Source organism: Pleurodeles waltl, chromosome 7 (genome assembly GCF_031143425.1).
Source record: "Pleurodeles waltl isolate 20211129_DDA chromosome 7, aPleWal1.hap1.20221129, whole genome shotgun sequence".
In the NCBI taxonomy this organism is placed as follows: domain Eukaryota; kingdom Metazoa; phylum Chordata; class Amphibia; order Caudata; family Salamandridae; genus Pleurodeles; species Pleurodeles waltl.
The window spans coordinates 493612184-493639587 of record NC_090446.1 but is presented as its reverse complement, the minus strand read 5'-3'; the positions used below and the strand labels follow the sequence as shown (position 1 = coordinate 493639587).

General features: G+C 40.6%; 1 protein-coding gene across 1 annotated transcript in view; it reads left to right on the top strand.

Annotated features, from left to right (window-relative positions):
* BCL7C (BAF chromatin remodeling complex subunit BCL7C) overlaps nucleotides 1-27404 on the top strand; it is a 72278-nt gene that overhangs the window by 31585 nt on the left and 13289 nt on the right. Inside the window, exon 3 of the mRNA XM_069244152.1 lies at nucleotides 18370-18469. Within this exon, the coding sequence (XP_069100253.1) occupies nucleotides 18370-18469 (100 nt within the window). The remainder of the gene's footprint in view (nucleotides 1-18369; nucleotides 18470-27404) is intronic.

Below are 27404 nucleotides of genomic sequence, written 5' to 3'. Positions count from 1 at the left end.
AGAAGTAAGGAACAGTATGCAACAAAACTGAATGAGAAACAATTAAAAAAACAAGAGTTTTTAAGAAGGGAGATTGGGTGAGAGTGAGCAGTGTAAATAACATTAGGAAAGGAAATTCCAAGTGGTCACCTCGTAAGTTATTTCCTGAAGCTAAGGGAAATTTAATTTGTGTGGATGATGGTAAATGGTGGAATGTAAGAAAGATAACTTTGTGTCATGTAGTTGAACCGGATGTTTGGAGTAAAATTGAAAAGTGTGACGTTTACTTGGATGCTTACAAGGAGGATACTAAAGCCTTGCATTTTGTCAAGACCTTTGAAATGAAATGATTATGTATGTGATTTGTGAAGTTAATTAATAATGATATTTTCATGATTATTTTTCTTATTTTCTGAAGTCTAGATTAAGTTATTATAGCTAAGCAATAGTTTTAATGTATCTGAGTTAGGAAACAGTTTTATTAATGGGAGAAAACAGGATCCTAATTCCTAAAAACCACAGCAACTCTTAGGATTCAGAACAATTTTGGACCTTGGAAATGAGCAGGGAAAGGAAACTGCAACTCATAAACTTACACCTTTGGTATTAATTGGATAATGTTTCTCGAGTCAAAAGTGAGCGTTGTAATTCAAATGTAAAGTTTAATTAATCATTAGTTCCTATTTTGTTTTCTTTATTAATAAAGCATACATTACAAACTATAGCATAAAGTGTGTCCCATAAATGTGATCCCTATTCTATATTTCTAAGTCAGCAAAGTACATTGAAGTCTACTAGCTCCTAAAGATAATTCAAGGCTCAGCAATAGAAATCACCAGAATCGGAGACTATCAACTAAAGCAATATAAAATAGCAAAAAGGAACAAGCGTCTGAGAGAGTTTGTCTAGTCAATAAAGCTGTCAGAACTCATAAAGAATTAATGTGTCAGCGCCTGCGGAGAGAATGATCTGAGATTTCTCAAAGCTCAGATCTCTAAGGGTTCCCCTCCGTTCTATCCCCGGAATCCTTTATATGAAATACAATGATACACAGTTTTAACAATGTCTTCAGATAAAGTATTTAATCAACCAATGAGGAAACGAGCATTGTGAGACAGGAAGGTTTCCGCCGAGATGGCAAGTTTAAACAAAGAGTTCTAAATACAAGATACATTTTGCAGACGTTTTAAACTACAATATTTCACTTAATTTCCCCAGCCGCCTGGGTTTCTGACAGAAAGAACATTTGTGTAAGTTTTAAGCTTGATTACATTGTCACCTCCTTTCGCAATTCTTCACACTAGAAGCCTATTCATAAAGAAGCAAGTTTAGGATTAGTTTAGCAAGTTTAGAGATTCCAATGCCTGTCAGGCTGTTATTACTAAATAGAAAATATAACTTTCTTTGTTAACCTAGGAAGTTTGTGTCATGAGAAGGCCATGCAAAAGTCAAGATAGAAACATTTCTGCTGAGCTAGAATCTGTTACAGTTACAAAATTGAGCAAGTCAAGTAAAATGTAGTTTAAGATACAGCATTTGGTTAGGCCTACAGTTCACTCATACAGGTTATTACTTAAATTGAATTTATTTTTACTGAACTCTCTAACAGTTTTCCCCATCTGATGGTATTTCAGTTTCTTAAATTCTTCATTCACTCTCATTCAAGCCTAAATCCTTCTTCACTCTTGTGTAAGAACTGTTCTTTATTAATATCATTTTTATTTCCTTATATACTGCTAATGTAGAAAGGAGACAAGCTATTACTACTAATACAGAAACTAATATAGTTTTAAATGTGCCTTCTACTACCTTAAACCTACTGCCTGCTGAACAAATCCCTTTTGCAAAACCTTGGATTATACTAGTAGTTTCTAAAGGTTCAAGATCAAGTTTCAGATCAGAGAGATTTTTTAGCATGATCTTCCATCATCCAGGTCTCGCCAGGGATGTACATGCAACAATTCTCAATTTTCAGCTTCTTCCAAACTCCACCTTTCTCTGCAAGTGTAGCGATACTGCATAACGATAGATCTAATTGCTGCAAGCTCAATGTTTCTACTAATAATGCTCCAGAAGTACTAGTTGTCAATCTGTCTACTACTATTGAAAGCCTTTGAATTTGCTCCTCATTCATAACCACTCCTACAGCACGTATAATTGCCCCAGAATATCCCCTACTAATTATGTTCCCTCATTCACACTGCGTGTAAAACTGTGTGCAGGTGTTAGTGTTAATGCATCTAAGCAATGTATTTGGTACATCTTTAGAAAACGCAATCCAAAGTAGCAAATGCTGTCACAATGAGTTGGCAATCTAAAACAAGCATTCTCCCCACATATGAAATACACTCAAGGTATTGTATGATCATCTTCTTGTAATATTTGCCATGATCCTCTAGACAATTCAAACATGTGATCACAATTACTATTTACCACTGATTCTTCTTTTGAACACACACACACTTTTCCCTTATATCTTTTATCTATTTAAGCGCAGGGTCAGACATTTTATTTTTCTTCTAAATTAATCTTCTTTCCTCCACACATTCTTTTGGACATCTTCCTTTTTATATGCATTCCTAGCAAACTGTTATTTTCTTTCTTCTAACATCAAGACAAAAGATTTTTCTTGTGAGTTCATTGAGTATGTTTGGTTTCGGTCATGTGCGTCAACGGTATTAACAGGACGAAATGGTCTACAATAATGCAATGCCGTTTTCATCTCTTTAGCATGGGAGTATACATTCATCTTGTTCATTAGTGGAACTTTTGAAAGAACCATGCCAAAGTTAGATTAGTAGTACTCAGAATGTGTTTGTCTATAAACTAAAGTAATAAATATACTACATGAAATAGCATAGGAAAGTGTAATATTGTGATATGTGACCTTTTTATCAGCTGGGGTTGCCTTGCTTGCAAAAACATATCAATTCTTAACATCAATAGTTTTAGTATATTCGTGTACTAATTCAGACTAAACCTTCATCGAGTAATCTTCATTCATGTAATCAAGAAATTATGTTTTTAACTCCTCATTTATACTTGGTTTAATAGTTGCATTTATAAATTCTACTGTAGATTTATCTGTGTCAGGTGTAAAGTGTATAACTAATACTATTGCTACTCCTACTAGAATCTTAAGCATAAGTAAAATTCCTAAAAATATTTAACTTCTTATATACAATCCTTAACCCACTCCGTGTTCTTCTACAATGTTATTCCTACTGTTCTGCAGCTCCCTCAAACCTGGGTACTATTCTTATCTTCTATTATTTTATTCGTTTTTTTATTTCATTCAACTGCTTATAAAGTTTTTTGGTCTTTATTATTTTTTGGTTCTTACAATAGTACATCTTTTGTTCTTTGTAAACTAGTATTTTATTTCTGTCTTTTTGAAGAAGGTTCAGGTAGTTATTTGCTCTTATCAAGCAGGTCTGAAATTGGAACATTCAAAATTTGTTTAACATAATATGTTCATTCAGGTGACAAATATCTTCGACAAGGTACTTTAAATCTCCAGAGTGTGTTTTGTTCTTCTTCTGTGTCACTTATACCACTTGACGCTGCTTCTTCTTCAATCATCGGTGGTATGGATTCAGCTGACACAGGCAATCTTAATTTCTTTCAGCTGTAAGTTGTTGGGCATTTGGCATTACATGGACCATTCTTTGCCTTTGTTACAGAGCTAGTTCCTTCTCCTGGATCCTCAGTAATTTCTGCTTCTTCTAGGACTGATCCGGAAGTCACTTCTTCAACTTGGTTTCTTTGTCCTTTTCCAGTGCCAAGAGTTCTGATGCCACTTTGTGAGATATCTGACAATTGCACCTCTTCACCTGTAGAGATTCTTCACCCCTTACTCCTTTTTGTTGTCTCTGATCCATCATTTCTCCCTTGCGTTTGTGCAACTTACAGTGGTACGTTCACCAGTGTTCTTTCTTCTGGCTCATAGAACACTATTTCTTCATATGGATCACTTTTTTTCTGGGTGCGTGAAGCATGTACCCGGTTTGGAATTCTATCACACTTAACTGCAGTATTCTTGATCAGAACTGCTTGGTAGGGATCTTTCCAATGTGGCTCAAGACAAACATTTTTCACATGTTTCTTTACTAAGACCCAGTCGCTAGAACTAAGGTCTTGGCACTCCTCCTGAAATGGATTCAGAGTGACTGCGTCAGCCTGTCGACAGACAGAATGTACCCCATCAGTCAGTCCATTACAATAATTGAGTACTATGTCATCTGTAATATACACAGGAGCATTTAATGGAATTACAAGTAATCTCATTGCACTGCCCATCAATATCTCATCTAGCAATAAACTAGTCTTCCTGTCAAGTGTACTTCATAGACTCATCAACATTAGGGACAAAGCATCAGGCCATTTCTGTGACGTGGAAGCACAAATGTTTGCCAGTGTTGATTTAATTATCCCATTAAGCAGCATTACTACGCCTGAAGCCTATAATACATAACTGCAATGCAGCTTTTGTTCAACTTGTAATGCTGCACTCAACATTTTTATTATCTCACTATTAAAGTGAGTACCTCAATCTGATTCTAGAGAAAATGGCATACTGTACCTTGGAACTGATTCCTTTAACAGTGATTTTGCTACAGTGAGACTATCATTTCTCCTTATTGGGAAAATGCACAAGATCACCAGGACATATCTCAGCTCATTACTAATAGACATTTCGATTAAGTCCATCTACATCCTGTTGAAAGGGCCGCCTGATCTCTCTATGTGACTCAATGTAACGTGTTTGTTTGCCTACATTCATCTGTTGACATATCACACTTTGATAACCCAATTTTCTGCTTGGGCTCCGAATCTGGAATTGAACCAATATTGCTTAAAGGTCCATATCAGGGTGTCCCTTCCTAAATGAGTGGGTCCATGGGAATGTCTTTTCATGGGAGATAGAAAACTGTCTGGCAGTAGTGGTCTTCCATCCATTGAAACCCACACATTATACTTCTTTATCCCACACCCTGCTCTAATCCATGTCTGTTTCCCTTTGTCTGGTGCATTTTCTTGCATTCTTCTCACTTCATCCCAAGTGTCAGCAACTCTTAACAGCATGGAAAATACATTTTCTTCCTGAGATTAATTTATAAAATGATTCATTAAATGTACTGGCCACAATTGCACAGTAGTGTGCCACTTAATCAGCTTACCTGTGGCCAACTGTGAAATAACTATTGTTGCTCCTGTGGTCTGCACATTTAACTACAGCAATTTCATTTGGGAGTTGTAGAGCTTCCAGTAAATTCTTTATATCTTCCCCATTTCTATTGGGCGAACCAGATGAGGGCATCAAACCTCCCTGTGACCACACCTGTCCAAAATCATGGACAACACCAAATCCACATTGACTATCTGTAAATATAGTCACTTTCATTTGAGCTGTTAAGCTCTGGTAAGAGCGATTAATTCTGCAGCTTGTGCTGAAGCAGTTACTGAAGCCATGAAGCGTCTATTTTCTCATGAAATGTGCACACTGCATAAGCTGCTCTCAAAGAACCTTCATTTGTCCTCAAACATGAGCAATCCATAAATAGTCTGGACTTTTTATTGGCTCATTTTGTATGTCTGATATGGGATTGGTGCATAAGTCCATGACATCAGGACACTCTTGTTCAAAACAGTCACTCACCTCTTTCAGGAATAAGTAACAATGTACTTGACATCTTCTCAGCACAACGTGACTTCCTGCCAAAATCTGCTGATTGTATTTAGTTAGTCAAGAATTTGTAAGGTGCTGAGTCTTTGTTCTTGTTAGCAAAACTTTAATAGATTGAGGGACCATAACTGTTAATGGATGTTCCATCACTATATTTTCACATGGTTCAAGACCCACACTCACCGCAGCTACTGCTTTAAGACAACCAGGCAGCGCAGAGTCTACGGGATCAAGAGTCACTGAGAGGTAAGCGACTGGCTTTTAGCATCCTCATGTATTTGTTTTAGCACTGAGAGAGCACATCCCTCCCTCTCAGTGCAAAACAGTCTGAAATATTTTTAATAATCTGACATTCCCAGTGTTGGGGCATGACAGAGACTTTCTCTCAGCTCTAGGAATGCATTCGTTGTCCCATGGGATAAGATCTGGTGCGTCTTTGTGTGTTAACCTCAGTAAACGTTTTGCCACCAAGGAAAAAAATTGGTATCCACTGTTTACAGTAGCCAACCATTCCCAAACTTTTCCTGACTTCTTTATGTGTTTTGGGAGGATTCATTCTCAAAATGGCTTGAACTCTCTCTTGACACCTTCCTTGTTATTTTTCCAATGATGTGTTCCAAATATTGGGCCTCTTTTTGACAATATTATAGTTTTTTTGGAGATACCTTAGATCCATTCTCTGTGAAATGAATATGTAATACAATGGTGTCAGTTTTGCAAGATTCTTTTGTGTCTGGTGTAACAGGATGATCGTCTATGTACTGCACTAAGACTGAGCTTCAAGGCATGATCAGTGATTCCATATTCAAGATCTGGTTAAAATCAGAAGGACTCTCCTTATCGCCTTGTGGGAGACAACACCATGCTAATATTTTCTCTTGAAACACTAAAGAGAACAAATACTGACTGTCTTCGTGCAATGGTATTGAGAAGAAAGCCTGACAGATATCAATCACAGTAAGCCCTTCAGATGTACATGGGATTTGATACGGGATGGTGATAGGATTTGGTACTACAGGACAACATGGGATTACAATATCATTCACCTTGCACAAATCTTGGACAATCCTAAACCTCCAATTGGGATTTCGCAATCCCATAATTAGTGAGTTGCATGGACTCCCAATTATCTCCCTCAAAATGCACTTCTTTAACATATCAATAATAACTGTAGTTAGACCTTTGTTCTGCGCTATTGCAGACTGAGAGGAGACTAAATAAAAGGGATGCCAAGAATGAAGCACTCTTAGTCTGAGTAATGAATTTATTAAAACACTTCTCAAGTATCATGCACATACAAAAATAACGTGAGCTTTTATTTCAAATGCAGAAACGTGCAACTCTGAAAATTAACACAGCAGTGAAGCAATACTGATCACAGAATTCAACAATGATTATAATATATATAGATTATGTATCCACACATGCATGATGCAAACCTAAAAATAAGAATTAAAAATGCTTTACCAGGTGCTTGACATCAATATCATCCCTTTGTTTGCTAGCATTTGGTTTTGGAACCTGGATGACCAGAAAGAGAGAACTACCCGCAATGGGATTAGGTTCTAAGCAAGGCATCCCTCCTCAGGTGAGCTCATTCTATCCAGCCGTTACTACCATATATTTTTAAAACAAACTGGATAGGAGAATTCTAGAAACTCCCCCTCCCATCCGGTAAGTTGTTGTTCAAACGCTGGCGGTACCATTTAGTTGTTAAAAAGAACACGCTAGAGACTAGCCAACTCTCACAGTGTTTTTTCAAGACTGAGCTGTTCCCTGCCTTACCATAAACATTCTCATCCTGGTACATCTTATCCGTGCTCCTTACCCCTCCATGTTATGTACCCATCTTTCAGTGAGACAGAGCAAAAACACGTTGCACAAGCTGTGTGCAGAAAAATATCTGCGCCACTAATGTGACTTTGTGTGAAGCTAAGCTAAGCACAAAATGGACAATCATAATAGATAGAAGTATGGTTGATATTCTTAACCATTAAACATGATAACTTAGCTAAGCTAAGCACAAAATGGAGTCAGTGGTCAAGATGGAGCTAGTGGTTAAATACAAATAGCATTACACACCACCCTTTGACCACCGACTCTCATAAAATACTGGTGTGAAATTAACTCTTTTTAGTTTAAACATTTTGAGCAAATTAGGTATGCATCGTACACAGCAACACGGCATTATCATGACAGAAAATGTTACCAGAATTTCACCCAAAGCATTGCGTAACTGCCCAAAATCGGGCAACCACTGGAACTATCAATCCCACCACCCTTTGTCTACATCTTGTTTTACTACTTTCACCAATTCATGTAGAATGTCAATATGAGAGTGGATGGATTTAGAGTGGTCTGAAAAATGTAAGCAACATAAACCATCAAATTCTGAGCAACTATGATTGTGCTTTAGCAGTAGTCAATAGCAGCTCTGTTTTGCAATGCAGCTTTCCTAGTACCTCTTATATCTAGCAATAATTCAGCTAAAGTGATAGAAGTATGATTGTTATTCTTAACCTCTAAAAATGCTAACTTGTTAATAACTTGAGTATTCTAAATGGCTAGTCCGGGAACTCCTACAATTGAAAGACTCAGATTTGTATAATAAGTGGATTTTGGAGTCACAGTGCTTAATTGAACTGCGTTCCTTAGATAGCGAGTATGTACAGAGTGAAATGGAAACATCATGATTCCTAATCGTGTAAAGCTTCATGATCCACCAGTTATATTAGCAGGAATATGTGTGAAAGTGATATTTCCACAAGAGAACAGCCATCTCACTGGTAGTTTTACGTGTTTGATGTGACTAGAGGCAGTCACAACGTGAAGGCAAGCCATGTTGTTGATCATGTTTTTGCAACACTTATCAGTTCAGGAATGACATAGTTTGTTGTTTCAACGGTATCTCTTGAGGAGACCCCGTTGATGCCTCTAGGAGCAGTTGAGCGCATTTTCCAATGTCATGCGAATTGCAAGTCATGTTGTAACAGATGTCGCCGGTTGTGATACTGTACACAATTATTTTGGTAATGTTTTCCCACTTTTCGTCAGTTATTTCTTGGCAAAGGGACTAAAATGGGATACCAGATAGTTTTCTTGGACATCTGCATCCAGGTTAGTGGCGTTAAATATTTCAAGTAGGACTTATGCAGGTGTGGGTATTGCAACCAGACAAGTAGATATGATGTCCGCCATACTTTGCATGGCTCCCATGCAAAAATCGGATCCTTTGAGTAACACTCCTGCCAGATGTGTCCACACATTCCCGGTTTAGTGCAGTAAAGGTGTCGATTGGCGTGGTCGAGCAACCGTTTTGGGGTTGGGGGCTTTCGGTCCCTCCTGACCCCACATGCACCCCCCCGAAAGGAGACCGCACAGCCAGCACACACACTTTGTAGTATGATCTGTAAAAGAAACGACTATGATCATTCTTGCAAATAACATTTGTCAGCCGGTACATGCTCCCACCGTTCTCTACCGGGTTTCAAGATCAATAGGACGTTGTCCTTGCCTTTTGCTATGATTTCTTCTGGTTCAGGAGGATAATATGGATATTCCACCCACACCTTAGGGCCAGGGATTTTGTCAGTTGAACCAAAACCTCCCTCCCCACGCACTGTAAGGAGGGCTGGGGCAGTCCCCTTTTTCACTCTTCCTCCATACACTGGGACAATCACCATCTTGGCAATTCTGTCTCCCGATTGTATCATCAAATCAATGTCTCTACTATTCAGGAAGATAATTTTATTTCACTTTGGTAGTCTGCATCGATCACTCCCCACCAAGACCTGAATATCTTTGAGTGCCAACCCGGGTCTGGGAGTAATCCATCCGAAATGCTCCTGGGGAATATGTATTCCAACACCGGTATCATAGAGTGCCATGTCATTTGGTTTCAATGTGTACGCTTTTAAAGAATGTAGATCAAGACCTGCAGATTCTGGTGTGGCTCGGCAAGGAGCTAAGGCTCCTGGTTTCATTTCCCAATACATGATAGTGTTGGTCGCTAGATGGGGTTGGATCTGTAATGCTGGGGTTAACATCCGCATTAGAGGAGTCTCTGCATTTTTCAGTGGTCTGTTATTCAAAATTTGGAGGGGTTCATTTAAGTGCTCTCTCCAGTTTTTCAAGGTTCTGTCTGATAGTTTCCATATTTGGGCTTTCAGCAAGCCGTTCATTCTCTCAATCAATCCTGCAACTTGTGGATAATAAGGAATGTGATAAATCCACTCAATGTTTTGTTGTAAACCGTAATCTTGTACTAATTTTCCTTTGATTTGTGACCCATTGTCACTCTGGACTTGGAGTGGGAGTCCATAATATAACATTAACAGGTCCAGAGTTTTGATGGTAATGTACTGGGTGGCACGTTTATGGGGGACGGCAATCAGGTAACCAGATGTGTCCACTATGCAAGCGTATTGACACCTGCGAATAGTCAGTAGTGGCCCAATGTAATGAATTTGCCCTATCTGCCCGGGTAACTTCCCTCTCCCCAACTGACCTCTGATAGTTGGCGGGACAGATCTCTGTTGTGTGTGTTGGCAAATAGGACATTGCATGATCACAGTTTTTATCAAGTTTAGGGGAATGTGCATCCCTCTAATCCCTGCCCACCAGTATGTGGCTTTCTCTCCCAGGTGTCCACAATTTTGGTGAACCCATTTAGCCATCCTCACCAACTCCGAAATTGGTGTCGCCACCTCTGCCTAGGACGTTTCGGCTTTGTCATCTGCAAGGGGATTGAATCAGCGTTCTAGTGTATTGGTGGGACAGTGGGCATCCACATGATACACAGTGACGGTACTTTGCTCTAGCATTCTGTCAAATATCCTGCCACAACTCTTTGCCTCACACCTCCTTTGGATGTATTTGCCAGTTATGTGCATGCCATGTGTGAAGCCCCATTGGCAGTGGACCAAGAATCAGTATAAATGTGACAAATTCCAGGTAATTCTTGTTTCAGTGCCTGATACACAGCATACAATTCTACTTATTGACTACTCTTCCCTTCTCCCGTCGTGGTCAATAGCTTCTTGGTGATCGGGTTGTATGACACTGCTTTCCAATGTCTTTTGGCCCTCACATACTTGGCTGAACCATCGGTAAACCATACATGCTTCTTATCCTCACGGGACAAAGCTTCAGATTGCTCACCCTACCTCACTGGTGACTCTTTTATTTGCGGTACCTCCTGCAACCTCTCCTCATTCTGCACGGGGGCTTGTGACACCTGCTCATATAGAGATGAGGTGCCTGCTGGTCCGCCTCTGGGCTCTGTCTTGTATGTAGCATTTCCAGCATATGATACTAGCTTCTTGTGCATATCCTATATGGTGAGTTTTAGGTGAACTCATCACCCACTGCATTATTTTAATCTCAGGTCTCAAAATTGGATTATGTCCTAGGGTAATTTGCCCAGTATCCTCTAGAGCCCAGTAGCATGCAAGTAACTGTTTCTCAAAGGGAGTATATAGCGCCCCAGCATTAGGTCCAGAAACCTTGGGCACCCTCATTCTTCCCTGTTTGTGCCACATGATCCAATTTGCATATTGCCCCCAAATGGTTACGTGCAACTCAATGTCTCCTTCCTTTACTGGCCACAAGTCTAAAGCCTGGTGAATCACCTCCTTTGCCAAATCAAATACACACTGCTGTTGGTCACCTCATTCAAACTCATCCTTCTTTTGTGTCACTTTTATACAAAGGGACTAGAATCGGACTCCAATGAGGAATATGCTGTCTCTAAAAAACAAACAATCCAATGAATCGCTGTGTGCCCTGCTTAGTGCAGGGAGTGGCAAACTCTAAAATCTTTTGTTTTGCCTGCGGCAGCACCTCTCTATATCCCTGATTCCACTGAATTCCTAGAAACTTCACACTGAGAAGGGTCCCTGTGTCTTGTCAGGATTAATCATCCACCCTTTGTTCTGCAAAATATCCACAACCCGCTCCAATGGAGTCTGCACCTGTTCTTGTGTCTCTCCTCGAATCATCACATCATCAATGTAATGGGTCAGTTGCACCCCTGGAATGACAGATACTTCATCCAGATGCTCTGCCACCAGCCGGTGACAGATGTTGGGGCTATGTATATACCCCATAGGTAAGGATGACATTCGGAATTGTCTGCCACAATGTGAGAAAGCAAATTGTTCCTGACACTCAAGGGCAAATGGGATAGAAAAGAAAGCATTAGCAATATCAATGGTTGCATAGCACGTCCCTTTGTTTTTGTATTTTTTCAATCAAAGTGATGGTGTTGGGGACTGCAGCTGTCAATGGCTGTGTATGTTTATTCAGCTCACGGTAATCCATCGTCATTCTATAGTGCCCGTCAGCTTTGTGTACGGGCCATAAAGGATTGTTCAATTCAGTGGTGGTTGGCGCTATCACACTAGCCTCAATCAATTTTTGCATAGTATTACTTATTTCCTCATGCCCTCCTGGAATGCGGTACTGCTTCAGGTGAATTACCTTGGTTTCCGGGGGCACTTTCACTGGGTGTATCTTCAGATGGCCCAACCTCATGGCTGCCACTGAAATGTATCTCTTTGATCCAAAATGATAACAACCATCATCCAAATACAAAGTAATTCCCTTTAAAATGTTAATCCGTACTATGTATTCTAGAAGGGGCACAATCAGAACAGTATATTCTCCTTTGGTGTTCTTCCTGTTTTCATTTGAACAGTAGTCTGCACTGCAGGAGTTTGTTTTCCACCCAACCCTGTGATGGTGTAGTGCTGACTGGTAAACTTTTTGGGTATTTCCATAAATTGAAGAGGCCTCCGCTCCAGTGTCAACTAATGCTCAAACTCTTTGAACATTTTTGTGTTTCCAGTGTATTTCTAAATCAGCATAGGGGGTCTGTTATCTTTACGAGCCCATGCCTGTACCGGAGCTTGGCCTGTTTCCTAATCTAATTTACACCTGTCAACTTTTACTCAAGTCTGGTCTGGATGTATCCTTTCATATCTGGGAGCAGATTTTCCTCCTTCCCTACTCTCAGTTAACCACTCGCTGTCCAAAGCTTCCTCCTCTTCCCTCGTGAAGAAACATTTCTTTCCTTTCCTGTTCCAGCCTCCTGCATCTGTGGCTGGCCCTGATTCACTCATTTATTATCCTGCTTGTTTACGTTTCTACTGCCTTCGTTTTGGTTCAGCCCTTTTTTGTGGTACATCTCCCACAAGCTTTTAGTATCTATTCCATCAATGTGCTCCTTGCTGACAGCATCCTTCAGTAATGCCATAAACATGTCTCTCCTAAATACTCTGGAGTAAACCAGAGAGAGCCTCGAGATCTGAGGGTCGCAGAGATATCAGCAGTTTCCCAGCTCTCCTAGCTTGCAAACTGCCTCCAGCACCTCTTTTTTTCTCTGCTCTGTCTGATTAATTGGTAGAGTCATTATTACTTGCTTGTAAGCTGGAGGGGCAAGGCAAATTATTTTATTTTGTACTGAAACAATCAGTGGAGCCTCTAACAAAATGTGAGCTTCATCTAATAGAATAGCACTTTTCATACTTTCTTTTTTAGTTCTTTGCATAGCATCTCTCAATGTTTACGAAGGCTTATCATTTGGCTACGAATCTGATTCAGTATGATATTTTTTATTACATCCTATGACTGCCAATTGTAACAAATTGGTCGCTCCTTGATTCCCAAAACTCCTGAATTTTTCTTGTATTAGGGGGTCAGTGCTAAGAGTACAAAACTTCCTTGAATCTCCCGCATCTAATGTCTCACCTGAAGCACTTGTGTCAAACAACTTCACCATCCACGTAAGCAGTGCAAATCCGATTTGCAGGTACAAATGCCTTTGTGAATGAGGCACTTTATTATTGCATTTGCCAGTTGCTGGTGTTGGTGCTTGTGCTCTATCACCTGATAGTGAGGGTGCTTCATTACATTCTTCAGTTAGTGGACTTTTATTTCTCCTCTCCCTCCCAACCCAAACTGCTGAAGGTATGCCCTTCTGTTGGTCACTATGTTCATCAGAAGCCCATGACCCCTCATACTGGCTCGCCACAGTAGCCCTCAAAACCAGGGCTGTGTTTGATCTGGAAGTGCCAGCTACAGTGAGATACACCATCAGGTCTACAGCCTTTTCGCCTTTACCTGGTATTGAAATTCCTTTTCTTGAAAATCCCAAACTTCCAAAAAAGTTCATAAGAAACTGGTATGAGTCTGTTTTTATTTCTGTCTTGTAAATCTGCAACAGAATTGTTGTCAGCAGCTGTATCACATATAAAGTGATGTGAGTTTGTAGACTAAGTACAAAAACAAATATTTTAATCCGTGATGTAATTGAGGAGTCAGATTCTAAGTATTTGTTATTGTGGCTTAGAACCATGTTTTCACATTTGAATCTATGGCTACGTTGTTACCTGTCCCTTATTTAAATAATATATTGTTGTAACTTCGCTGTTTATTTTTTTTATTGCTTTTTTGTGATTTTGTGGTAATAATTGTAGTTTATGTGGTAAATTATTTGCACTAACTCCTAATGAAGTAATATACGTAAAAGAAACAGACAAGGCTGCCAAAGGTTATAGGGTCAGATTTATAGGATGGTGGATGGAGTACAGTCCGTCAGGCTGGTAGAGAACATTGCCATCTGCCCTGAAGGCCTACTATCTGCCAAATTTACAGATCACCGCTGGCCCAGTAGTGATCTCTGTACCCTGATAGGAACTACTGTCATTGCAGTTTGTGTCAAGGTACAAAAGGATTGGTGGACAGTAGTTCCACCAAACTTTACATAGATGTTTGCTTTTTGAAAATAAGCTTCTAAAGTAGAAGTGTGTTGTTGAAAAATGGATAACTAATGACCCCTGCCCATAGGGAATGTGTTCCCTGGGTGTGGGGGCCATTATTTGTTGTGGTCAGTGATACACAGAAATAAAGACATCTTAAATAATGCCTTCTCTCCTAAACACCAAGCTTTTACACTTTTCTCCGCTCCATTCTGCACCACACTGAAGCAGACCCATTGAATTATTTCTGTGCAAGAATTATAGCCTTAGGCTGAGATTATTCACTTTTTACACCAGCTTTCATTCACTCACAATTTATAGCGTTTAGTGCAGCCCATGAATGTAGCCTTTATTGTAGCTCATGAGCCCTACAGTCAAATTAGTCCCACCAACACTAGATTCAAGAACCAAAGCCTTCATTTATTTGCAGCCATTTGCCATAATAATAAATCTCCTTTATTGCTGTTGGATGTACTGTGAGTTCACATATTCTGTAGAATAGATATTCTGTACATTGGTGACTCCCAACCCAAGAAGGGACATTTTCTCTTGGCAGTGACAGTAGCAGCAGGGTGGTGTTTGCTATTAGGCTAATTTTGCCAAACAAAGCCAAGTTTTCCCGAAGGACTCAATAGGCTTGTGAGCTTGATTGGATTAAAAAAAATCAGGCTGTTAACTTTGTTTGCTGAAGCGAATAAAATGAAGCTTGGAACTTATTGTCCCCTCCAGGATATTGTCAAATGGCTTTTCCACCTTGGCCTAAGGAGTCACTTCATAAACTGACAGCCGGTCATTGCTATTGCCTCAGAAAGCAAATGATAAGGGGGCAGAGAGGGATGTCTGTCCAGACACACAACTACCCAAAATAAATTATCTTAACCAAAAGTGTGGTATTCTGTCAGAATGGAAGGTTCCACAAGCCTGCACAGATGACCTGAGAGATTGACTCAGAGAGGTGTATCCTTTTAGGAGCACAAGCTCTCACCCACCAATAGTGGCATGCTTTATCATGAGGCTACGCTTCTCCTAGGGCGGACTCTGCAATCCTTAATGGGCCCCACATGGGGACACTTTGCTGGAGATCTTTTTGTATCGCCTCACGCTCTGAAGAGTACAGACCGCTAACCTTTTGACTGAATTTATCAAAAGGAGTTTCAAACAGTATGTAGGCTGTTCTGCAAATGAAAATAAAAAAGTTTACCTTTAAACCTATTTTATTATTGGGGCCTCTATTAACAGATAAAAACAGAAATGTATTGTAGGGAGGATAATGATTCCTAGATCTATTAAACTTTGGTCTGTTGGTTTTGCTAAAACAAAGGCAAGTTCTCCAGAAGGTGGAACTCAATTGTCTTGTGAGCTTGATTGGCAAAAAACAAATGAGATCCTTATCTTTGTTCAATGAAGCATATGTAAGAAGCTAGAACTTATTGTGTCATCTACGACTTTGTGAGAAGGATAAGTTTTCCAGCTTGGCCTCAGGAGTCCCTTCATGTAGTGGCAGCAGGCCTCTGCTGTTGCCTTCCAGGCAGGCACCCTGGTGGTGATGGTCTGCTCCCCTTTGTTCGTGCCACTAGGCTACATCAGAGTTTAGGCTTTTAATAGGTTGTCAGCCATTAAGCTTATTCTTACCATCAGTGGAAGAATTCTAACCCTCTGCGCAGATGGTTTGAGTATTTTGGTGAATTGGAAGGTTCATAGCACATAGGCTGCTCGGCTGTCTGCCGCGCACATGGTAGATAGCCTCACACCAGTAAAACTAGTACCTGCTGAAATAAGAGCATAAGGGTTGGAAAATTCAACTTAGTACCCAGTCCGATCCAAATGATCAATGCAGTAATTGTGATTACATTTAAGGGAAAAGAGTAATGTTACCTGCTTTTATTTCTTTGGTGAGGTGGGGGGGGCTTTGGACGCACTGCCTAGGGGTGTTAGAAGGTTAAAATCCGTGTTTGCGTGTAACTAAACTCTGCTCTGCCTTGGAGATTTTACTGACCCCTGTGGGCTGTTATAATCTCAGGTGGGGGGGGGGGAGCTGATAATTCGAAAATACCTCTCTGGAACTTCCTAGCATCTCCTTCTGCTAATGCATCAGTCTTAACATTGTAACTGATGTAGGCTCAGGCATGTAGCAGATCACAAATATGACATGCTTGCGGTGCAGGGGTGTACATTTTGTCTCTCCTTAGCATAATAGTACCCTAGTGGTGACAACTTGAGCATTCTTGACATGTCACGCTTCTCGAGATCTCTGGAAAAATCGTATGTGCAACCCTTGACACATTGTAGGTGTTTTTTGACATACTTATCACTCTGTGGCATATTAATCGCTGTGTCACAATGCTGCTCATGCTGAACTTACTGTGGTGATTCTTGACATAATTCCAGCATAATTAAGGTTATCCGTAGTGCAATGCTGGAAAAGGATGATGATGATGATGAATGGGGACCAAGGGAAGAAAGTCCTATGTGAAAGGAGTACCTGTGAGCACTTGCTGAAAATGACAAGCAATTTGGATTTTGGCCCAAATGGGGTGATGCAGAAGGGACGTGATTTGAGCTTATTTATTAACAAAGAAACTTTGGTATTTCACAATGAAATGTCTGTGTTTTCAGAAAGTGGCAAGCGTATGTTTTAGACAAAATACGGCATTTCAGAATTATATTTAGCGCTGATATTTGAAGAATAATGCATGCATAGTTTATGAGGCTTAATGATAATTTTGGTTGCTTGGCATCACTTGCTGCTACTCTACTGTTTCAATAGTTGTGTGAGGAATTTGATAATCTTTATAGAACAATCCTTTTATATATGTGCTCTGTTGCTCTATGTGGTCTGAACATGTATGGTTGGTATAACCTTCCTGTTCTGATCCTTTAAGTTCTATGTAACTGAGCCACAATGTTGCTGTCTAAGCCTGCGGTATTTTTCTTGCACTGCTGTTTATAGCATGTGATTGTGGAAAAAATGTTTTGGGACAACCTGTTTTTTCGGCCCCCATTTGACAAATCACCCCAAAACTTTTCAGACAGCAACTAAACAAATTAGAATACAAGTTTTGAAAATTTTGTGAAGATTTGTCAAACGACGCCAAAGTTATTAGCAAAACAAAAAACTGTTTGTGGGAAAACTTGCTCCTAACTATAACTACTTATTGGCTACCACCAGTAGGTATTATTTATATATAATCTTTTGATTTTTTTTCACCCTTCCCCATTCAATCAGATTCTCTGGGTCTAAATAGAAAGGGGCAGGATGGTGATGATAAAGTGAAGAAAAGACTCTATCTACATTTTGTTAAATGATAGACTGTAAGATAGTGCATTTTCAGATTTTATATCATGTTCTAACCCATACGTTTCGCCATTTGTGAAGAAATTGTTTTACAAAAATCCACTGTTTGGTTAATATTTTTTCAAAGTGCAGGAGAGGATAAGACTTGCTTGGAACACAGAATAAAATATTGGACTATTCCATTAGTGCCCCTTTAGAAAATCTGGATTTTTAGTTAATTTTACGAAAACTTTGCTTGAAGATTCGCCATTTAGTATTGTTAATTTCAAGTATTTTTGGAGCAGGAACCTCAAAATCATTTTGCTTTCAATGAGTTGGACTCTCTCACTTCTCATTCTCGCATGTCTTATTTTGACTCTGATATACATACATCCATATACATCATAAATTCAACTCCAAATACTGCGGGCTTGAGGGCCTGTTGCCAGCATCAAAGATGCTGGAGGGCGCCCACGGCGGCAGTGGGTAACCCCAGCAGTGGAGGGTGGCACTCCAGGAGAAAACTTTGGGTTGTGGGTTTAAAAAAAAATAATAATAATAATTACATAATTTAAGCACTGTGAAATTCTGTCCCAGCATCTGAACCTAGACCTTGGGTTTATGATTTTGAGAAACAATGAACTGAGTGTCTCCTTCCTCTTGTTCGGCAGGAGAAGCAGAGACTGCAGCAGACCCCAGAAAGGCAGCAGCGAGCCCGGGAAAGACGTGGTAACCGGAGCAGCAGGTCGTTACTAATGCCAGACTTGAATGGTAATTATAGATTGTCTATTTTTAACTCAACATTTACGTGCCATGATGAGATATATATATATATATATTTATATATATATTGTTTGTGTGTGTGTATGTATATATATATATATATGTGTAGGTGTATAGACACACACACACACACACATATACATTCAATCCCTACATGTACTTTCACAATATTTTTGTTATCGATACTTAGGCCTGGATATTTTAGCCACACAATATCTCTTCCTAGCTATGCTGGCTGAAAGCCTTCAGAGGCTCAAGGCAGAACATGTGAAATGAACAGTTTCTTAACCCTTTGAACCGGGGCCCTTTCAGTGCTCAGGATGTGCCAGTAACTAAATGAGCATGGGAACCGGAATATCACTCCCATGTTGGAGGTGGGGAGTGGTGAGGGCAGTTACTTTGGCACGTTGTAGGAGGTAACTGACGTGTGTGGCCTGTTTCATCATTTATGGCATTGCGGGCAATGACACTGTGTGCGGGCCTATGTTTCTGGGCACCTTATAGCATTCCTTGCTTGTAATGTATATCTGCATAGGCAATGTGGCATAAAACGGAAGTAGTTTGAGGAGAACAGCACCATCAAAACTCCTAGCCGCTCTTCTGACTCAGCTAAAATGCCTGGGAGTAGATTGAGAATTGAACAGAGACAAGAGCTGGAAGGTGCTTAGGGTGACATTAAAATGAATACGTATACAGACGTGATTGAAGGACCTATGTACAAGTTAAAACTTCACACTTCATCTTATCTCCTGTTAAAGAAAGACAAAATGATTAAGGAAAATAATACAGATGGGGAGTAAAATAACCTAAAATATAGATATGTGAACTGCACATTAACCCTGAAGAGACATCACGGCACTGAGTAACACATTTATTGATACCAAACTCAGTGTTACTCATTTTACTCATCTTGGAAGCATGAAAGGCCGAGTAGACCTGATTGGATTTGAAACTTTAACCATGTGGTAAGACAGATTCCTGCTTCGGATGTGTTATTCTGCTGAGCCACCAAACCTATGGAAAACCAAGAAGAATCATTTTGTGCATTCACTATACCCACTGGGAACCACCTGTCTCTTTTCCCACCTATGTTCAGATACTACAGGTGCACTGTTATTTTCTGAAACTGGAAACGCAGTTGTTTACAATCTGCCCATGCCTCAGGGTTGACAGCTGTTGAGTTCTCCTACATCCTGTCCAACTTCCTCTATTTCCATAGGATCCCTGAACAGAGGCATTCCTCATGACAAACCATCATAAGCGGCCAAGCAAACAGCATAAAACTGGAAATGATCTCCTCAGAGAAAAACATTTGACAGCGAATGAAGAGCAGAAGCTGTAAGCAGCCCTGCTGTTAGTCGGGCAGTTCCACAGTTTCACACAGCATACTACCAGTGGCAATACCACCTTCTAAAATGAAGAACCCCTGGAGTGTTGATAAAGCACACAGATCAGGGTAGGCTCCAGAACAAATCTGTTCAAACATGGTCTCAGGCAGACAGCTTGCTAATACTGACAAGTTACAGTACATTAAATGTATCCACAAGTGCCCCGACATAAGATAATCAGCTGGAACCCTGTTGCTGCGGACTGACCTGCTCACGGACTGCACACCTTATTTGAGATCCGTTAGAGCATAATTATATGGCGACTCGCTGAGAAATAGTGTTTTGTGTGGTACTCTTTTCATATGGACTATGAATATCGTGACACCATTTTAAATTGATAATTTTGGCGAAAGACTGCTTAAGTGATATCATGCATAGAACACATTTAGCTAAATGAGTAGTTTTCGTTTTTTTACTAATACTTGTTAAAATCATTATAATGATTCTTGCAATTTTTATTATTTTGTCAACTGTTTAGACTTTTGTTTTTTGTATTTGTGTTGATCTTGAATCTTGACGTTGGCCATTCGCCACCGTCTTCTGTGTTTTAAAAAGCAACAACTTTTTTGAAATTGCATCTTTATCTAATTACATATTTGTTTCTTCGCTGGGTACATCATAGACAGAATCTGTATATCCTCAGTCTCTACAGCAGGCAGGAACTGTTTCTAAGTCAGCCTGACATCTGATTAGTGCTGCTGCAGATATACCACTTTTTCAGATTGACTGGGTCGTCAGGATTCTCCACATGCCAAGTGTTCATTTGTGGCATGTGAACCTTCTTTGGAAAAACACGTTGCCACCAGACTTCATGGAACCATCCACATCAGTTTTTATTTAAACAGGTACACAAGGGGTCATCAGCCAGCCAGCCAATGCCACACCACTTACCAGAACATGTTAAAGTTAGTGTCTCTATCAGCAGTACAATTGTAAATCACAAAAGAGCTGCACTTTCATAATGCTTAGTTCTCGCTTAGTAGACAGCACGTGCTGTGTGTTCAGAACTATTGTTAGCTTACACTGAGTTTAGGGTAGAGTCCGCCCATTGCTATCATTGGTTGGTTTCGCTATCACTCTCATTTCCTTGCTTCTTCATTAGCTTTAGTGGGTTTTCCTTCCTCTTATTGTGTTTGTCCCTCCCCTACAGCATGTTTGCATTATTTGTCTCCTTCCACTGCTCGTTATTCAGGCCCTGCTTTTTAGATTGAGCCTGCAAGTGCTTTACCCTGCTGTAAGTATTCTGTGGGCTTTTCATCATGCCCGCGTCATGCCCATCACTTTCAGTCCTTCATGGGCTTGCCTTTCAAAAACATCTTGATGTCATTCGTAGATGCTTTACGTTTTTCTCGTCTTGGGAGCGGTTTTGTTACCGCCTTGCAGACACTACCCTGTTACATGGATTATTGTACAATTGCCAATATGTTTTACAGTGGGCAAACTACTTTTTTCTTTTGGCACTCTCCTTCGCGCTCATGGTGGCCATGACGTTTGAACTTTCATACAGCGCAAGCTCGTTTGGCGGTATTGAAGCGCTTTGCATGACTACCAGGAATGCCACACTGTTTTATTTGTCTCGCCTTTGCGCTCCGTGGGGGCATGCCGCTTTGAAATTTCATAGAGCGCGAACTTGTTTAAATAGAGGGTATTTGCCTTTTTGTTGTGTACCTGGAGTCGGACCCAACTTGTATTATTCAGGCAACCGTGTGATTCCTGCAGTAATAGCATAACTGTGGGGTTGTGTGCCAGTCTTTGTTTGGGACTCTCGGTTAAACATACTTTTTTCATTCGGAGATGCACTGCATCGAATGGGCGTGGACAGTATAAGACAATAATGCCTTTCAGCGTTTAGGTGTTATATTAAGTGATATTGCTGTTCTTTTTTCCTAATAGAGTGACACTTCACAGGATGGCGCAATGATTGATGCCTTTACAAACTTCCCATCCCTGTGCGTTGACTTATTCTGACTAGGGAAAAATTAACTTTGAAAAAGCAGCCAAGTGCTTTGTAACATTAGCTTGTCTGCTTTACAGTGAACGCAGTGTGTAAGTCCTTTTGTGCAATGTGCTTTCACCCTGTTCAAATGTAACTCCTTGTGCCCTCGTTTTTTTCCACTTGGTGAATGTCCTGTAGCACGGAATGGGGCATCGTGTAGTGAGCTTTGACCCAGGCCCTACTGGTTGCACGGACTCAGAGTGCTGAAATCATTCCGAGTTTGTACACAACATTCCTACACCATCATGCATGCATAGTGTGGTGTTTGTGCAAAAGCTGCTTTCAGGGGTGTGGAATTTATTAAAATATCTACTTGTCCAGGGGACAGGTTGCTTCTCAAATCTACTTGTCCTGTAAAAAGATCTACTTGTCCCTTTGGTGCCATGTAGTGTGGCGACAAATTATGGCAGCAATCTCATTATGTAAGAGCTCTGATAATAGCCTCTCTGATTATGCCAGGGCTACTACCGTAGTAGGGCTTGAATACTTGCAGTTTCAATCCCTACTGTAGCAATTTCCTTATTTTGCCACCTTTCTGCAGATCTGCATACTGGGGCTGGAGGAAGCAGTAAGCAATAGTTCCAGGGCTGGGAATGCATTTGAGTCTGCAAACCTACTAACCTGCATGTTTTAAAGATTTTCACCAGCTTCTCTCTAATATTTTCCCATAATAAGAAAGGTTGGACATTTACTCCTGACAATGGCAGAATTAGAACTTCTTCCAGGGTTGGGAAGAAAGTGGCTGGAGGGAAAATGAACTTGCAAATGCTCAATAGATTTTCACATGAGCAAATCTACACATCGTATTTACCCATGCTAAAATACAGTTCACAAATATTTTATAGGGGTACGACATATACCACGGGTGCTCTTTTGTGACTTTCTTTAAGAATTTGGGGCCACATGTCGGTAGGTTCAGATTTGTGACCCGCAAATTGCGAGTCAGAGCGACTCGCAATTTGCGAGTCGCAAATCCAAATGTAGGATGGTGTCCCTAACACCATCTGTGATTCGCAAGGGCTTTGCAAATGCTCACCTCATGAATAATCATGAGGTGGGTCGCAATTTGCGACCCCCTTGCGAATGGCGGCCCTCACAGGGATGGTGACCTGCTGGAGACAGCAGACCACCATGTCTGTGACTGCTTTTCAATAAAGCAGTTTTTTTTTTTTTTTGTAATGCAGTCCGTTTTCCTTAAAGGAAAACGAGCTGCATTACAAAAACGAAAAATGAAACGTTTTTGTTTCATTTTTTCAGAGCAGGCAGTGGTCCCCAGGGCCACTGCCTGCTCTGAAAAAATGTTTACAGTGACATTCACAATGGGGAAGGGGTCCCCTGGGGACCCCTTCCCTTTAGCGAAAGTGTTAGTACCCATTTGAAATGGGTGCAAACTGCGATTGGCTTGCGCCCGCGGTCACAAAACAATCCTACATTGCACTGCGAGTCGCAATTAGGAAGGGAACACCCCTTCCTAATTGCGAGTCGCAAACCCGTTTTACGATTTGGTAATCAGGTTACCGAATCGCAAAACTGGGTTTGTGCATCGCAATGTGCTTTTTGCACGCCGCAAACAGCGAAAGTCGCTGTTTGCGACATGCAAAAAGCTACCTACATGTGGGTCTTGGTCCCTAATTAGGTCTGGTGTTAACAAAGACATTTTGTTTTTATTAAACTTCTATTTCTCTCTCTTTCGGCTGTCTTTACTGTGAGCGATCAAATTCTGCTCTTCCACAAGGAGCATATTGGCACACAAAGTAGTTTTGTTCAGTGTCAGGAACTACAGTGGCAATCAGTGACGTAAAGAAACTGGAGGGTGCCCCTTTGCAAAGAACATGGGGGAGCCCCCTCTCCAGACTCCCTCAGGCCAGGTGCTGTGCTGAAGGGGCCCCCTGGAGGGTGGCTGCGGGGCCTTTGTTATGCCACTGGTGGCAACGTGTGCTTTTAGAGTTCAAAAACTTTTTTTTTTTTTTGTTTGCCAGTGTTTGTTACCGTGTTGAGGGCCTGACAGCTCCCACAACAATAAAGTGTTACAAAAGCCATGTCAAAACAAGACACGCATTGATGAAACTAAAAGACTTATAAAAATATGTCAGATCAGTGTTTGTTTATTTTCATGCTTCCCATAATCGTGTTGAAAATGGTTACACTGATTTTCCATTAGAAATATTTTTGGGAAATACTAGCATGCACCAACACATATTTTACTAAATGAGACTTCATTTGCATCTAATCAGAGAGCATTCTGGGAGCATTATACTTCGCCTCATAGCCTAAACTTTTCAAACATGTGTATACACGTTTTGTGTTTTTTGTACTGGAACCAACGTCAGTAGTGAAGTGTGACCTTAAAACATTTATTTACGCCACTCACCCTAATAATGAAGGCTTTCAAATAATGAACCATAAATACAAGTTGGAACAGCATTATCTTTTGGAGAAACACTACCTCAACTGCAGAGAGTTCCACTCTCTGTAAACAGGCAGCCAAAGGGTTTGTGCTGCAGAGGGTTGTGCCTACTTGTCCCAAGGACAAAGTAAACATAAAAACGTGTTGCCCTTGACCCCAAACAAGATGTCCCGGGCGTCGGGCGATAGGAATTCCACATCCCTGTGCTTTTGTAGTACCAACGGAAATTAAATGTTTATTTGCTGGTGTCTGGCTTCTAGTGCACCAGGTTTGTGTCTGAGTGATAATGGCCTAAACATTGCTGGTTCCAGTCATGCAGCGTACTTTACTTTCTCGCCTCAACTTCACTGCCTACAAAATGGAAGCAACCGGTCATCCCTCCGGACTCCCCAACTAATGCATTCAAAATAATACATACAGTCCGCGTCTTGGGCCCATTGGAAAAGAGTGTGCTTTAGACTACAAGTGATGTTGATAGAGTGGGCATCTGGGGTACATATTTGGTCTCCCTTTCCTAAATGGTGCATGCCTGTTGCCTCTGTTCAAATGTATTACAGCTGCCCATGATAAACTGTCTAATAAAAGGCAAGTATAACATTGATTTGACTTAACACGTTCTTCTTGCTGAAAAATAATGATTTTGTTTTCTGATCATTATTATAGATGTAGAAATCTTGCGGCTAAGATTGCAGTTTTGTGCTTTTACCTCGACTTTTTTTTTTTTAAGAAGTGCAACTTGGTTGCTAGAAAGTCTTGCTATTGGACTACTCTTCAATCCTTCCCACTTCACTTAGGAACTTCCTTCGCTGATACTTGCTTGGAGGAAATGTCACAAAAGAACTGCCACTTTTAAAGTATTTTAGTCCTAGTGCTCTTTCTGTTTAGATCATCTCTGGGTCCCCACAGTAGGTTAGTGGGGACCCTAAAATGATAACACACCATTCCGTGTCTTTTTAATCTCTATTATAGCTGGAACTGTTTACAGCTTGACTGTTGTTTTACAGCTGGGAGTAGTTTGTCTTTTAAGGGCATTGCTTCAAATAATATTTGAGTAACCCTGCTAGCCCTTTAGTAATATGCAGGGCCCCTGGAATTATGTGGCAAAAAAGTCCAGTTATTTATTTAGAATGCCAATAGCTCTGACTCAAGCAAATGCAAGACAAGTTGCATTGTAAATGCTTGTTTCTTCTTGTTTAAGCACGCCACAAGACGGCATGTGTTCACCAGCTGTCTCCCCATTGTGCTTCTCTCCTCGCCTGCTTTATGTTCCATCTTGGACAAGAGAGAGAGAGTGCATGTGCTTCTCCCCTGTCCACTCCAGTTTGCTACTTTTCCTCTGCCCGCTCTCCAATTTACTCCCTCTGGTCGTTAGTTTGCGTCCCTCTGAGTGTCCTCCATGTTGCTTTCTCTCTACCCATGCCTCTGGGTTGCTGCCCCCTCGACCTCCATGATTCCGCCCTCCGTACTGTTTACAAGCCCTCTTTCCTCCGCGTTGCTGTCACTTGTAATGTCTCCCTTTGCGCTTGACTCTTGGAGAAGCTGTGGATATTTGGATCTGCTTCACCAGACGAAATTACCTGCCCACCTTTTGGATCAGCTTCAGTTTCACCAAGCAACCAGCACTGCAGCTTCACTTCTAAAGGAGTGCAGTGGTACCGAAAGCCCCAAGCCCTACAATCACAGACCGTGATGCCACAGGGGAGATCAGACCATGTACCGTTTTTACTGGAATGCACAAGCCCTCCCTACCACAGTCTGTGATGCGTTACTCTGGCTATGCTCCTACAGTCCCAGAGGAGCAAAACACTGTCTACTTCTTTTAATACACAAGCGTTAGATTTGATTTCAGATACTCCACAGTTTTACATCACAATTTGTATGTCTTGCCTGCAAGTCAGCTTTTAGCTGTGTGTAGGCAAAAGCCCATTGTGGACCACAGTGCTTTAAGTGAGACGAAAACGGTGGGGGTCCTCTAAACGGGCTGTGTCTTAAGATATGTCAATTTCAATTCCATGCTTTACACAGCCTGACTAGGATGTATGTGCCTCGTTGTGAATTTTCTACTACTGCATCCATACATAACATTAAAAAAATATATATGCCTAAAGCAAGCCAGGCGTATCAGCTTTGCGAGAGTTTGACAGCAGTGGAATATAGATGAGCAACAATACTTTTGTTGTAAATATTTAGAATTGGTAATTACAAATGGTACGTATGTAACCATCAGTATTTGCACACTGGACAGAGGTCAAAGACTGAATGAACGTGCAAACTGAACACTGTTCTGACCCACTGACTCGCACCGCCTTCAGCCTCAGCTCCCGAGCTCTGTCATACCCTCCCATAAACAGAATTCACCCAGACACCCAAATGCGACAGAGTTCACTCAGGCATCGGAAAATCCAACAGCTCAGCCTTTTGGAGCTGAGACCTTTTGATTTTGACAATACATTTAGAGGCGGTTCTAATTACAATGCAGAATTTCACTAAAGCAAACCGTTTACAAATGTAACAAATGTAAACTCTTTACATACATAAAAAGTGCAGTAACTAGCCAGTAACGTTTTAGTTAAATGATTGTCAAAGCCAATAGGTTTCAAAGGTGACACCTGCTGTCTTTGCAAAGGCTTGTTAACCTGAGATAAACTCACCTGATTACTTACTAAAATTGACAGGTTTTTATGTACCGAATTTTAGTCATCAGTCCAAAAGAGAAGTGAGCTTTTATATGACAGCAAAAATGGAATATCTAAGAGGAGAAATGGAATTGAATATGTGAGGTGGCTTGAAGCCCGGCAGAAAAAGCTATAAATCTTCCCCTTATTCAGATCAGGCTTCCAACTTTGTGAATACCAATGAAGACACATATCGTTGATCCCCTAGCCATGGGTTTTAACTAACTGTAACACTGTGCTTTAATGCACTACTTCAGGACTGAAAAAAATATCTTAAACTTCTGATTATTTCTTTTGGCAAGGTAAGAGGCTACCACCACCCTCACCAAAAGACATTGTTAAGCTCTTTGTCAATGCCGATGAATGGTTCAATATGCAGACTTTCACAGCCAAAGGTCCACCACCTAAAGCTGTTAAGTTTTTAAATATTTCTAGGAATTGAATTCTAGATAATGAT